Here is a 14,663-nt window from a genome sequence, read left to right on the forward strand (position 1 = left end):
AAATGTGAGAATGTAAGGAGGTATTATTTACCAGGATTGGCCACACTTAAGACTGCTGAAGATTAAATTTTTAACAAAGAACATATTTAATAAAAAACAGCCAGAAGGAATAGGAAGGACTCTGATTAGCTATGTTTTTATCTAGGCTAGCTCAATTTATCTTTACTTTTATAACAAGTGTATGTAAGTGTCTAGCTATAAACACTTAAATCCAAAAGTATGTTTAATAACATATGAAGTGGTAGAAAACGAGACCAGATTTTTGCAAAAAAAAAAAAAAAAAACTCCAGTGTTACTTCAACGAAAGCACATTACCCGATCTTTTACAACTTTAGTGCCATCGTGTTCAAACACCTGTAGTCAATTACTTTGAAAGGCAGAATCAAAATGAACAGAACACACGTTTACTGATCAATATATCATAGTATTTTAAGCACCCAAATTTATCTAAGCAAACATTTTAGGATTACTCTACCTTGATCACTTTTTAGAGACAAGCCTGACATATCCAGGGGTGAAACATTCTGCTTTGGTACAAGCATGCCTGGCCTCCTCAGTGGGGTGGAAACAGGTTTCTAAAGAAAAAGGTAATCATTGACCACATACTTAAACTCCCGCTGGGCACTTTATACCATATATTTAAATTTAGTAAAATAACTGCAAAACAACCCACAGATTACTTTGGTAACCTCTCCATGCCAACAAACCCAATGAGTATATAAATAAATAATCGTCAACAAAACCAACACCCAAAGGCAGACAATGGCAAAAATCTATAAATATTTTGTATCAAAAGGCTGAGTGGTAAATAACCACTCCAATTACTGCTGAAAGCCATTTGCCCACTACTGATCATCTAAACTAATCCTACTGGGTCACACAATACATGCCTGTCCAGTGGCCAAAAAAATATCATTTCCCAGGACTTCCCTGGTGGCGCAGTGGTTAAGAATCCACCTGCCAATGCAGGGGGACACGGGTTCGAGCCCTAGTCCGGGAAGACCCCACATGCCGCGGAGCAACTAAGCCCGTGCGTCACAACTAGAGCCCACGAGCCACAACTACTGCAGCCCGCGTGCCTAGAGCCCGTGCTCCGAAACAAGAGAAGCCACCGCAATGGGAAGCCTGCGCACCACAACAAAGAGTAGGCCCCGCTCACTGCAACTAGAGAAAGCCCGCGCACAGCAACAAAGACCCAATGCAGCCCAAAAATAAATAATTAAAAAAAAAAAAACATTTCCCAAAGTACTCTAATATTATTTGTTCTTCACTCAAAGTAAAAACCAGATTGTGCTGACTCCAAGTCTCAATGACGTAAACATACAACATGGCTTTCATTTTGAGGGGAGATGTCTTAAGACACTGTAGTGAGAAGAAAAAAAAAAATTATGGTTTACAAGTACAAATTCAACTGATTAGAGCTTCTACTCAAACATAAAGCCATAAAATAAAAATCTCTCAAACCTAAAACAAGCAAAACTCTCTCGAATTTCAATCCAATATTAACAGTTTATAATAAGAATAGAATTTTTGCTATGTAAGAATGGGAAGAACACAGAGGGAGGGGGGAAATTCCACAATTACCTTGCCTTTTCTTGATATGAATCAGCACCAAATTTTATTTAGTGCTTTAACATCCTGCTACACACAAATTAACCCAAATAAACTTTATACAACTCTTACCTGTAAGACACAAACGTTCACAAACATCCATAAATCTTGTTATTTCCATACTTTAAACACAGGAACTGGCCTTGTTCCAGGTGTCATTCAAAAAGAGAGAGGGGGGTCTTCCCTGGTGGCGCAGTGGTTGAGAGTCCACCTGCCGATGCAGGGGACACGGGTTCGTGCCCCGGTCCGGGAAGATTCCCACAGGCCGCGGAGCGGCTGGGCCCGTGAGCCATAGCCGCTCAGCTTGCGCGTCCGGAGCCTGTGCTCCGCAACGGGAGAGGCCACAGCAGTGAGAGGCCCGCATACCGCAAAGAAAGAAAAAAAAAAGGAGAGAGGGGACCAAACTACTTTCAAACATTTGAAAAAGGGTTCTTAAATCATAAAGGAGTTGAAAGAGACCCTTAGAGGTCACCTAGTACAAACTCTAAATATCAACGCTCCCTTTGCTAATCACGGTCTACTGGGTGCAGGTTTTCTAATGGGATTTTCCCTGGCCTTCACCATCAAATGATACCCAGGTGTGCCCTAGTACCGGAGCCTGCCATTTTTTTTAGCAGGCATTCTCTTACATGAGGAAAAAAATGAAAAACTCTTCTTTGCATTCACCCAAATCACCCAGTCATCTACCATTGACATTCACTCATCCAGCATTTACTGAGCATGCCTACGTGCAAGGCAGGTGACTGCTCTTCTCTGGCTAATTTTACCTGCTTCTCCGAAGGCCCAGAGTTCTTCCCCTGGGCGGCTCTCCACTCTCGAGCCATTTCTGCATATTTCTTCTTTTCCTCCTCCCTCAGGAGCTTGAGGAGATAGAAGGGGGAGACAAGCAGCAGCAGTGAGGGCCTACTGCCCAGGGCCCAGCCTGTAGATGCCTGCACATTACAGGGAGGCGGAAGCGGCGTCGGTTGCCCTGAGCCGCGGAAGGGTGGGGGTGTGGGTGTCCCTCCCCCTCCAGGAGGGGCCCAGGGGTCACTGGCCTCCTCGAGTCTTGTTTCCCTCCTATTTGCTCAACCACCCGACCCTGGGCTCACTGGCCTCCAGCCTTACCGCCCAGTCAGCGGAACAGTAGGGGATGGCGTCAGCGACGTGAGCCACGGGCAGGCCTCTCCGCCGTAGTTCGGGGATCTTCTCCTGCACGAAGAAATAGTAGGAATTGCGACTGGCCCTGCGGTTAGGCATGGCGGGCGTGGTACAGGCCTCAAGGCGGGCCAGAGACAGTGCCACCCTCACCCGCCCTCGTCCAGCTCACGCTCTTTAGTAACCGAGGTGGAGGCCTGCGCGCGCAGGTCCGCAGCTCTCAGCCAATCAGGGCACGGTGCGCAGGCGCATTGGCCTCACCAGGAGAAAAACAGCCCGAGACTGTAAGATTCCCCGTCTTGCGGCCTTGGGGGCGGGTGGGGGCGGGGAGAGGTCACAGGTGAGGAGTATTCTGATTGTCTGGCATGAGTCGTTGGCGGAGGTCTTATCACCTGGAAGGCTTGGAGCAATTTCGGTATATTATTGCGTAACATCCATCAAAATAGGTAGAGAGAAAGAGGACCAGCAAGTGCTTCAGATTCTTCGATGTTTTAGAACTGTAAGGGGCCAAATCTGTGCTGAGAATTGTGAAAGGTATTGGGTGGGGGGACAGAGTGAGGAACACGACTAACGATCTTTTCCCTCAAGAAGTTTACAATCTAAGGATGAGGGAGGCGGGTAAGATGATGAAAACCACCAGTATGATTTGATTTGGGTTTTCCCCATTCTTAAATGGCATTAGTGTTTCAAAGAACATGGTTTTTAAAAACGCAGTTTTTCTTAAGTGTTTGGAAGGAAACATACAGTAAGAGGCTGAGATTTTAAATAATGTCTTTGAATAAAGTTTTATAGATTTCCTCATAAAGGTCTGGTTTCTTTATTTTTTGGTTGTTTTATTCCTAGAATATATTTGGAACTATTATATGTATTTCTTTTTTCCATTATATTTTCTAATTAGTTAACGCTGGTGTGTAGAGAAGGTATTGATTTTAGTGTTAATCTTGTGTATTTAGTCACCCTGCTGAGCTCTCAAATTGGTTCAAATAGTGCCAGTCGATTTTCTTGGATTTTCTAGTAATATGTGCTTCCCGCAGAAATTCCTATCTGTGTTCAGTTTATTGAGTATGTGTATACGTGTTGTATGTATATGTTTTAAAATCAAGAACAGGAGTTGAAATTTTATTAAATGCTTTTTGTGCATCTTTTCAGATGACCATATGGTTTTATCCTTTAATTGGTTAGCTCAATAAATGATATTGCTAGATTTTTCTAAAGTTAAAGCATCCTACCATTCCTACTACTATAACCTCTTATTGATCATGGTTGGCATTGCTTATTTTTTAAAGCATACTTAATGTGGGATTTTTGCTTCCTTGATTGAAGTGATATTAAATTACAGATTTTTTTCATGATATCCTTACAAAATGTTGGTATCAACGTTGTAATAGCCTCATAAAATGAACTGCTATCTTTTTCTCTGTTCACTTTGAACAACAGATGGAATTATCTATTCCTGGACACTTTGGTGGAACTTCACTAGTAAAACTCTTTGATCATAGTATATCTTTGGAGGGTGGGGTTGACCTTTGATTACCATTTCAATACTTTGCATGGTTATTAGTCTTTTCAGGTTCCCTACTTTTCCTTCAACCAATTTTGGTAATTCATTACTTTTTATAAAATTGTCTATTTCATTTAGGTTTTCATTTATATTGCTGTAAAATGTTGGCAAGAATGTGACACAACTAGAATTTTCATACAGTGGCAGTTTCTTACAAAGTTACACATACATTTATCATAGGACCAAGAACTTCCACTCATTTAGGAGAAATGAAAAAATATATCCCCCTGGAAATGAATTTCATAGCAGCTCTATTTATAAGAGCCCCAAACTGGACAACCCAAGTGTTTCAATAAGAGATGAACTGATTTAAAAATTGTGGTATATCCATAGTAGACTGCTATTCAGGAATGAAATGCAATGAACTATTGATATTCAACATGGATGAATTTCAAGATAATTTTGTTGAATGAAAAAAGGCATACATAAAAGGATAGATACTGTATGATTCCACTTATACAAAACTCAAGAAAAGGCAAAACTATCATTTAGAAATCAGATCAGCAGTTACCTAGGGCCAAGAGGTAGACAAAGGGGATTGACTGAGAACTGACAAGAGAACTCCTGGGTTGTCAGAAATACCTTGGTTGTGGTGGTAGTCGTTACAGGTGGCATATAGTTGTCAAAACTCCTCAATACATTTAAAAGGTGTGCATTTTATTGTGTGTAAATTATACTTCAATGAAGTTGATTTAAAAAACAAAATTTATTGGCATAAAATATTTGCTTGTAATTTAAAATATACATAATTCCTAATGTTATTTATACCTTGTCTTTTTCCTCTTAATACTTGCCAAAGTTTATTTTATTGATCTTAAAAAAAACAACTTTGGGTTTTATTGATGAACTTTACAGTTTTCCTATTTCTTTTTATTTCTGCTTTTAAGTTTACAGAGTCCCTCTTTCTATTACTTCAGGCTAGTTTGTGGTTCTTTTTATAGTTTCTTGAATAAAAAACTTCAAGTATTTTCAATTTCTGTTTACTATCTTTCTAGTTTTCTTATTTTTCCTTTTTCTGCTTTAGTTGAATTGATCAGTTATTTTTTGCTCTACTTTCTCTTACATTGGTTTCAAGTTATGCATTCTATTTTGCTTCATTCAGTAGCTACCCATATTTTTAAGACACTTATTTTATTTTTTTTAAGACACTTGTTTTAAAACATATTTTTATAACAACTTATACAGTTAATAGGTACCCATTACCTATTAGACAAATAGACCTATTCTTCCCAAATAGACAAGAAGCTTAGAAAGCTATTGCTTCCCCTCACTTAGTATCCCAACCCACTGCTCCACCACCCCATTGCCATCTCCCATGTTATTATCTGGGATTTTAGTTCCAGACTGCTTTTTTATACCAATGTTGAGACATGATGGAAGTACAGTAAGTTAGATACGTATATCTAAAGCACACAACTTGATGAGCTTTAACATATGTGTACGGCTGTGAAACCATCACCACCATCAAGATAATGAACATATCCACCCCCAAAAGTTTCCTCACTACCCCCCTTAGGCTGCTTAAAGTTGCCCCATAGTTCACTAATATTCTTTTCATTTTTTTCCCTTCAGTATTTGTTCTTTGCATTTTATTTTGCATTTTCTACTGCTATTTCTTCATGTTTACTAATCTTTTCATCTGTAGTGTCTAATTTGTTACTAATCCCATCTAGTGTATTTTTTGTATCAAATCATTTAGTTTTCATCTTCAGAATTTGATTTAAATCTCTTTTATATCTTCTATATTTCTACTTAACAGGGTCTATCTGTCCTCTGCCTTTAACATGGAATGTAGTTATAATAAGGAATATAGTTATAATAAGTACTAAATGTCTTTGCCTACTCATTTCATCATCTGTCATTTCTGGGTCTGTTTCTATTGGTTGATTTTTCTCCTTATTATGGGTTGTATTTTGTCCTGCTTCTCTGTAAGCTTGGCAATGCTTGGTTGGATGACAGTTGTAAATTTTACCCTGTTGAATGCTGCATATTTTTGTATTCTTATAAATATTCTTGTGCTTTGTGTTATGTTATTTGGAAACAATTTTAGTCTAGTTTTTCCTTCTTTTGAGGTTTGCTTTTATTATTAAACAAAGGTTTGCTTTGTTATTCGGAATCAGAGCAACCTTTAGGACTAATTTTCTCCTCTGCTGATATAACACCCTTCTGAGTACTCTTCCTGACAACCCATGAATTTAGAGGTTTTCCCACTTTGGCTAATGGAAACACAGACTATTTCTAGCCCTGTGTGAATTTCAAGGATTGTTCCTTCTAATCCTTTCACGTTGTTCTTTCCCTGGCACTGTATAGTTTCCTCCCACACATGCACTGATCAGTATTCAGCTGGAGCTCCAAGGGAGATCCTCAGCAGATTTCCAGAGCTTTTTCTTCGTGCTGCTCTCTCTGTCTGGTACTCTGCCCTGTGAACTCTAGCCACCCTGGCCTACCAGACACCCAACACCATCTCCTTAACCCAGGGAGACCACAGGACTCTGCCTAGGTTACCCCTCTTGATGCTGCATTCTGGATCCTCTCTCTAGGCAACAACCTGGGGCAATCACAGGGCTAACCCTGTTTCTGTTCTTTCAAGGATTACTCATCTCTGCTTCCTGATGTCCAGTATCTGAAAACATTGTTTCATATATTTTAACCAGTTTTTTAGTTGTTTCAGGCTGCTGGATAAATTCATTTCCTGTTACTCCATCTTGGCCAAGATCGCTTTATCTTATTTTAAAAATTCAAAAGAATATTTGGATTTAACTGTTAAATGTTTAAATAGGTGATCGGAGGCAAACCTCTCCGAGGAGGTGCCACTTAAAATGAGAAAGGATGCAAAGGTACGGAGCTAGTCATGCGAAGAGCTGAAAGAAGAGCATTCCAGACAGAGGGAACAGCACATGAAAAGGCCTCACGCAATAAAGAATTTGTTGAATCCTCAGAACAGATGGAAGACTGGTTGGTGTTGCTGAAGTGTATCCAGTCAGGTGGAGAGTGGTGCATGCTGAGGATAGAGTGACCAGCAGAGATGTGGGCATGGCCAGTGTCAGGGGTGCAAGTATTACTCTAAGGACGTGGGTGGTCATTTAAGGGATTTTTTTAAAGTGTCATTATATAGTTTACAGTTTAAGAAACTATATAGTTATATAGTTTACAGTTTACATTATATAGTTTACAGTTTTTTAAAGTGTCATTATATAGTTTACAGTTTACAGTCTCTTGATGCTACTCGGAGAACAGGTTCAAATCAGCAAGAATGGTCACGAGGAGATGAGTTAGGAGGCTTCTTCAGGAGTCCACGTGAGATGATGATGACCTAGAACAGAGACATGGAGCAGACATGGAGAGGTGAGGACGGTTTCAATTGTACTTTGTGGAAAAACAGAACTAGCTGATGGATTGGCTGCAGAAGTAAGAGAAAGGGAGGAATCCTAGGGTTTCGACTCGGGTAACCCAGTGGCAAGTGGTGTCTTTTTGTAAAATAGCGAGGACTGTGCTAGTGCCAAAGAGGGTCCAACGCTCCTCATAATTCTATTACCTCCTCCTCTCCTTCTTTGATACAATTGATTTTTTTTCCAGTTTTACTTAAGTAAAGTCCTATGTAAACAGAACAGTTTTTCTCTTTTTCCAACCACATTGATCTTCCTATTCAGAAATTCTAGAGGGGGGCAGGTTTTTGTTGGGGCCGGAGGGATCAAGAATCCAGTTATGGACATGTTACTTTTGAAATGCCTATTTATACAGTCAAGTGGAGATGTCAAGCAGGCAATCGGCTAAGTCTGGAGCTCTGGGCTAGAGATAGAATTTGGAAGTAAGCCACATAAAGCTGGTACTTAAATTCATGGAAATAGATGCGACTGCTTAGGCTGAGAGTGAAGAGAGGAAAAACGGATCCAGGATGGAGTCCTGAGGAACACCAACATTTAGAAGTCAGTTAGAAAAAGAAAACCCAGGAAAGGTAAGGAAGAAGGAATGTCTGAGGAAGCAGGGAGAAAACCACGGAAACTAAGAGAAGAGTTGCTGAGAGGAAGTGCTTCATTCATTTAACAAATATTAAGAGTCTGCTGAGTGCTAGGCTCTATTTCAGGCACGATAATAAGTTGAACAGAACAAACCTAATAATGAGGAAGGCAGACAATAAAGAAAGAAACAACTATGTATATAATAAGACGTCTGAACATCTTATTGGACAATAAGTCCAATGAAGAAAGATAATACAGGATAAGGGAATAGGGACGGATGGAGGGGACAATTTTAGGGCGGTCAGAAGAGCCTCTATTTGAAGAAATGAAATTTAAGCAAACACTGGAAGTGAGGAAGCAAACCATGAAGATGTCAGGCAAAGAGCGTTCCAGACCAAGGGAGTAGAAAGTGCAAAAACTCCAAGGTGGGCACACGTCAGGGGTGTTTAAGGAATAGCAAAGTAAGTCTGTGGTTGGAGTGAAGTGAGCAAGGGGGAGAGCAGAGAGGATATTGCAGAGGGAGCTTGGGCCAAATCATGCAGGGCTTATAAGGTCACTGTGAGGATTTTCGATTTCAGTCTAAAGGGGTGAGAAGCCATTGGAAATTTGGATGGCTTCTACTTTTTTTTTTTTTAAATATTAAGTATGAGGTGTGATTTTCAGCTGAGCATTATGAAACCACCCCAAAAGAAACAGCATTTTAGGAAAATGTTTTTCCTCATGCTATTTTTGTCCTGATGCTAGTTTAAATTAAGGCCCTGACAGTACGGTTAACGTGCATCCTCCAACCCGTGCTAATAATAATAGTAATAATAGCTAACATTCATTGAAAGCTACCGTGTCAGACTCCCTGCTAAACACTGCACAGCGTAATCTCGTCTCTCCTCTTCATAACAACCCTATGAAATAGATTCAATGATCATCCCCATTTTGCAGAGTGAGAAATTGAGGCTCAGAGTGGTAAAGTGCCTTCCCCAGGCCACACAGCCCATGAGCGGCTCTGACCTCTGTGAGACCCCTGCTTCTTTAACATAAGTATTCCAAGTTGTTCATTATAGGTGCTCAAGGATGTTTATTACACGGTGCTTTGCCAAAGCAAAAAAGGGGAATTTCCAAGTTCCCCATCATCTCTAGATATTGCCTGAATGCACACCACATTCTTGAGTAACTCACCCTGAAGTCTGGTGATTCCTTGGCTTGCTCAGTCTATACACACGCAACCTGTTGTCAGGTCACGTGGATTCTACTTCTTGTGTCTCCCTGTAATGTCTCTCTTACATACTATTTGCTTCTCATTCCTGCCACGCTATAGCTTAGTTCTGGTACTTGTTCCTTCTTGGGCTCTTGTGATGAGCTCTCCCATGGAAGAGGCCTCTGCCTGTTGTCTCTCTTTCCACCAATACATCCTACATCCTGTGGCCACAATAACTTGGCTGACATACAGGTCTGATCTTGTTCTTCTGCTTAGATATCCTTATGGGTGGTCCAATGCCTGCAGAGTTCAGTCCAGACCTGATAGCCTGGATCACCTTGGTCCGACCTCAGCCAACTTTTCCAGCCTCATTGCTGACTCATATTCCTGGCAGCTGGCCCCACTCTCATCTCGGCCCACTGCTTATGCATCTGCACTACCTCCTGCTCCATTTCTGCTTTTAGAAATTCTGCCCAGATCATGTTTAAGACTTAGCTCAGGGGTCACCTTTTCATGAAGACATCTCTGACCAGCACTCCAGACGGGTAACTGACCCCTCTCCCTTTGTTCCCAAACCATACCTAGAACATGTCCTAATATGGGCCCTGTCACACTATCACATTTAAAGGCCATGTGTCTGTCTCTCCCCCACCCCAACACACACACACACACACACACACACACACACACACACACACACACGGCTACAACTCAACTGTAAGCTCTTTGACAGAAGAGGCTATGACTCATTTGAATTCCTACTCATCTTGAATTTCTAGACAGCATAGTATCTAAAATACAGTAGGTGCTCAGTGAATGTGTATGGAATAAATAAATGAATGAATTCAAGAGAGAAGAGAAGATGAGGAAAAGGGAAGAAGGCCCTGGAACAGGTTGTAATTCATTAGACAGAAATACATATTGATCATCTCTGTGTATAGGGCACCCACTCAGAATCGGGTAGGAGTACAGAATTAACGATTCAAGAGAGAGCCTCACCCCCCAACTCCAACACAAAGGTCAAGGCTTCTGTTCTTTAACACTAGCTTTCCAGGGCCCGCAAATGACCCTTCCGTTGCTAGAGCTGCTTCCCTTCGTGCCGTTCAGTGTTCTGACTCTGTTGTTCCAGCTGCCTTACCTGCCTGTTTTCTGGGGGTGAGGTCATTGGATGACATACTTATTCTGGCTCACTTCCCTCTCTTGGGCTCTGTCTTTGACCCGTGCCAGGGGAGAAGGCCTCTAGGAGAATGCTTAGGGCTGAGAAGCAATCTTCTGGCTTAATCGCCAAGACCTAGAATCCAAAGCCTGGATAAAATACAGAAAGACAGGCCCCCTTCATCATTCCCCCTTTGGGCTAAAGGATGCTGCTTGATCACTGGAATCTGCTCTGCTGCTAATCTGGGGGAATGTTGATGCTGTGCTGGTTTCCTAAGGAGGCTAACACTGAAACAAAAACAAAAGCAGAAACTGGAGATAGGGCTTCTAAAAGAGAAGCAGCCTTACTTCATCTTTGGCTCTGTAACTCACAGAGAAATTATAGGATGAACTGTCAGTCACTAAGGGCTTCAACTGCTCATAATTAACTTGATTAACAGCTCATGATTGAGACAGAATGAGTGCAGGTGTACATTTGGGGGCTTTGTATCTGGCTAAAGATACAGGCCTGATAAAACACCCATCACACCTTCCTGGTGACTCTCTCCTTCCTCCAGGGATGTCCTAGAGACTGAGTAAATTGTGGCACAGCTGTATCTTTTGTCCAAGCAACTCTTTCTTCATTGTAGAACTATTAGAGCATGTAGAAAATCTAAAGAAGCAAATATAAATGAATGACTATCCTACCTGAGATAACCATTATTACTCTTTTGTTGCTTCCATCATCTCTTTTAAATACATTTTCCACATTTGAGACCATGCCCTAAATATAGTTTGATGTTCTGCTCTTTTTGTCTGCACATTATCCTTGGGTAGACCTCTGTGGGGAAAGCATAGAGAGCTAGCTCAGGTGGGAGCCGCCTACCATTGGTAGGGTCTGGCCTCAGCACGGGGCAAGCAGACATCATGGAATTCTGCCCCCACTGCACCACCGCAGTTTGATTTGAAGCCTGAGACAGCACGCTCTTGGGTTAAATCTGCTTCAAGTATGTGAAATTTTCAGTACATGCTCCCAATCTTTTACTTATTATATACTTACCACTGTTCTTGGCAGTAGAGCTTTTTAAAATTCTTTGGCATCATGTGCTTTATATTTGCATTTCCTTTCTTTAAAGCATTTTCTTAATGAAACAATTTATTCTGCAATATGAAATGGCTTCCAGATTGAAAATGTTTCCAGTTTCCAGTACAGGGTGCCTAGAGTCTCCAGTATTTGTTTGTTTGTTTGTTTATTTTAGTTTATCACTTTAATTTAGATTTTTGTAAAAAATTATAATTCATTGCAGGTGGTTTTGAAGATATGGGGGATGGGGAACATTAACAAACTGAAAAGGTAGCCCAAGGGAAGGAAAGAGGAACAAAACTTAGGTAAGAAACATGGTATCTGTTTTAAAGTCACACCTCATAGATTCCTCCTGGAAGAACAGATCAGAGAGAAGTAGAAATGTGATATTATCTGTGTGCTTTAAAAAGATCTACGTTCAGCAGAATTCATGTGCATGCATGCCTATGTGCCTGCAATGAAATCATGTTTTAAAGAGGATTCAGCTGCATTATATTTATAACTATGTGGTTGCTACCAGCTACCAGCCTGTCTCCTTGCGGTGGTTCACTTCTCTTTTCTCCATGTCCTAATTCTGTTCTAAAGGGTGCAACTTTGGCAAAGCCGCCCGTCAGTCCACACCCACTCCCCATCATATACAATTCCAGCTGTGGCTTCCTGGGAATCCTGATCTGGTCCCACACAGGCCTATATTCTGACATTTTGTCTCTGGTTGCAGCAGAACGTTTGAAGTGTTGGGGATCCGGACCCTTCCCTTGGCGGTGAAAAATTCATCTCTATGGGGGTCCTGTCCCATTTGGCCAGGATAAACGGACCACTGGAGCTTAACCAGATCTGAATCTGAGGCTCATTTGCAAACATCAACTCAACAGCCTCCCAGAAAAACAAAAAAGTGATTAAGTAATGCTTCTTAAACATTAGTGAGCTTCAGAAGAATGTGAGGAAGGCAGTTAAAATGCAGATTTCCAGGTCCCACCCAGAATTTCTGATCTCATAGTTCTTAGTAGAGACTGGTAATCTGCATTTAAGCAGACACTTTTATGTGATTCTGATGCCGAAGTTCAAACACCACACTTGGAAGAGCACCAGGGTTCTGATGTCATATCCTGCTACCTCCACCAATACAGCAAAATAATACCATTGTCCCACCCTCCTCCTACCTCCATCCTTTAGGCTGCATGTTTTGAATCATCAGGTGTACCCTTAAAGTTCCTCTTAACCCTCCATCACCTTGGTAATAACATGCATTAGGGAGGGGTACACACAATGATTTAGTCCAGTTTAGCATCTCCTTAGGGATGGCCCAGGCTCCACCCCCTCAGGAAGATGCTGATCAACCGTATCTCTGTAGCTAGAAGATAGACATGCAGTGTGCTACACAGAAAATACATTCCCTGGATGGTGGACCAGGCCCCTGCATTCTATGATCCACTCTGGCACAAACTCTTCCCCAAGTGCCCTGACTCCTTGCTGACAAACAAACACCAAGCACACATTCAAAGCTCACTTCTGTGGGCTCTCCCTTTCCACTTTCCATGCACATCCAGGTTCCCTTAGCTTAGTCCATCCCCCATTTCCAATTTCTCAACTCTAATGTCCACGTTTTGCATAAAATACCATCGTTATGTATGCTTAAATACTAAACACTATTCAAACTCTTATGCTGTGTGTTCATGGGCACATATGCATATACACACACACACAGTAAATAATATGTAGATGATACAAATACATCATCATGTCAACCCTCTGGTCTAGATGTCAGTTTTTTTTTTTTTTTTAGATGTCAGTTTTATAGTGCAAAGGGAATATGCTTTGAGCCACAAGATCTCAGTTCAAATCCTACCTTTGCCATCTGCTAGCTACCTGATCTTAAGATGATTAAATTCTCTGGGCCTGAGTTTCCTCATTAGGATTAACCGAGAAAGCTTGTGAAACATCTAGGACTGCGTCTAGAACCTAATAGGAAACCCACAAATGTTAGGTATCTCCTTTATTTTGATTTTCCCCTTCCTTCCTTCCTTCCTTCCTTCCTTTCTTCCTTCCTCCCTCCCTTCCTTCCTTCCTTCCCTCCTTCCTTCCTTCTTTTGTATATGAAAGAAAATAATCCTCCAAATTTCTCTCACACAGCATATTAGTCAGGGTTCTTAATTGCAAGCTTCAGAAATCATCTCTGGCCAAAATAAGCAAAGAGAGAATTTACAAGAGGATATGGGGTGGCTCGCAGAATTGCCAGGAACTCTGAAGAGCCAGGTGTAGAAAGTGAGCTGGAACCCAGAGAGGCTACACAACCAGGAGCACAGCCAAAAACCGCACATCACAGTAGTCTGATGGCCTGACCTCTGCCATGGCTGGCCTGTGAACACTGGACGCCAGCTGCCCACCTCAGCAGCAAAACTGATTCTCCGCTGACTCTGCTTCTTGCCTCATGTGCTCCAGGTTCAAAAAGCTCTGAGTGAGAGGGTCCCCAGTTGGGGAGACTGCTCTAGATTTTTTGGCTTCCATAGCTGGGATTCCTCGAAAATAAGAAGGGAATTGCGATGTCAGGCAGCCATGAAAGACCAGAGTCAATTCTCACCATTTCTGATGTTCACATCTCATCTCCGTTTCACATATACATTCATTCATTCCTAAGCACCTAGAGTCTCTCTCCAGGAACTCTCCTCAAGCCTAGAACCACTCTGTTTTCAGAGGAATTTTCTACCTTTCTGCCTTGTCTCCTTTCTTTCCTCTGCCCAGAATTCCCCCTGACCTGTCCCCTTTCCACCCCCCATCCCTCAATAGCACAAATCTTGCCCATTCTGCAAATACCAATTGGGATGTTACCCCTTCTTTACTGTGGTGTTGCCCACTCTCCCCCACTCCCCACTAAACTGCTCCTTCCTTCATGTTCTGAGGGCCCTTTCTCCAGATCTCCATCATAGCATTTGCTCTGTTTTACTACCAGTATGTGTTTTGTGTTCAATGTGCTGATCTACCTCCCTC

General features: G+C 41.7%; 1 protein-coding gene across 4 annotated transcripts in view; it reads right to left on the reverse strand.

The window, feature by feature from the left end:
- MAEL (maelstrom spermatogenic transposon silencer) overlaps positions 1-14,663 on the reverse strand; it is a 67,449-nt gene that overhangs the window by 51,922 nt on the left and 864 nt on the right. For 2 of the 4 annotated variants that reach the window (XR_009559282.1, XM_030875590.2), the window contains exons 1-3: positions 2,719-2,850; positions 2,379-2,471; positions 476-575 (exon numbers count right to left, since the gene is read on the reverse strand). Coding sequence is in view for 3 of the 4 variants with exons in the window: in XM_030875590.2 (XP_030731450.2) it covers positions 476-575; positions 2,379-2,471; positions 2,719-2,850 (325 nt within the window). In the remaining variant the exon portion in view is untranslated. Of the gene's footprint in view, positions 1-475; positions 576-2,378; positions 2,472-2,718; positions 2,851-14,663 lie in introns of those variants that run through there. The other 2 variants (XM_060286136.1, XM_060286142.1) reach the window with 1 other exon arrangement.

The sequence above is a fragment of the Globicephala melas genome, chromosome 1 (assembly GCF_963455315.2).
Source record: "Globicephala melas chromosome 1, mGloMel1.2, whole genome shotgun sequence".
NCBI lineage: Eukaryota > Metazoa > Chordata > Mammalia > Artiodactyla > Delphinidae > Globicephala > Globicephala melas.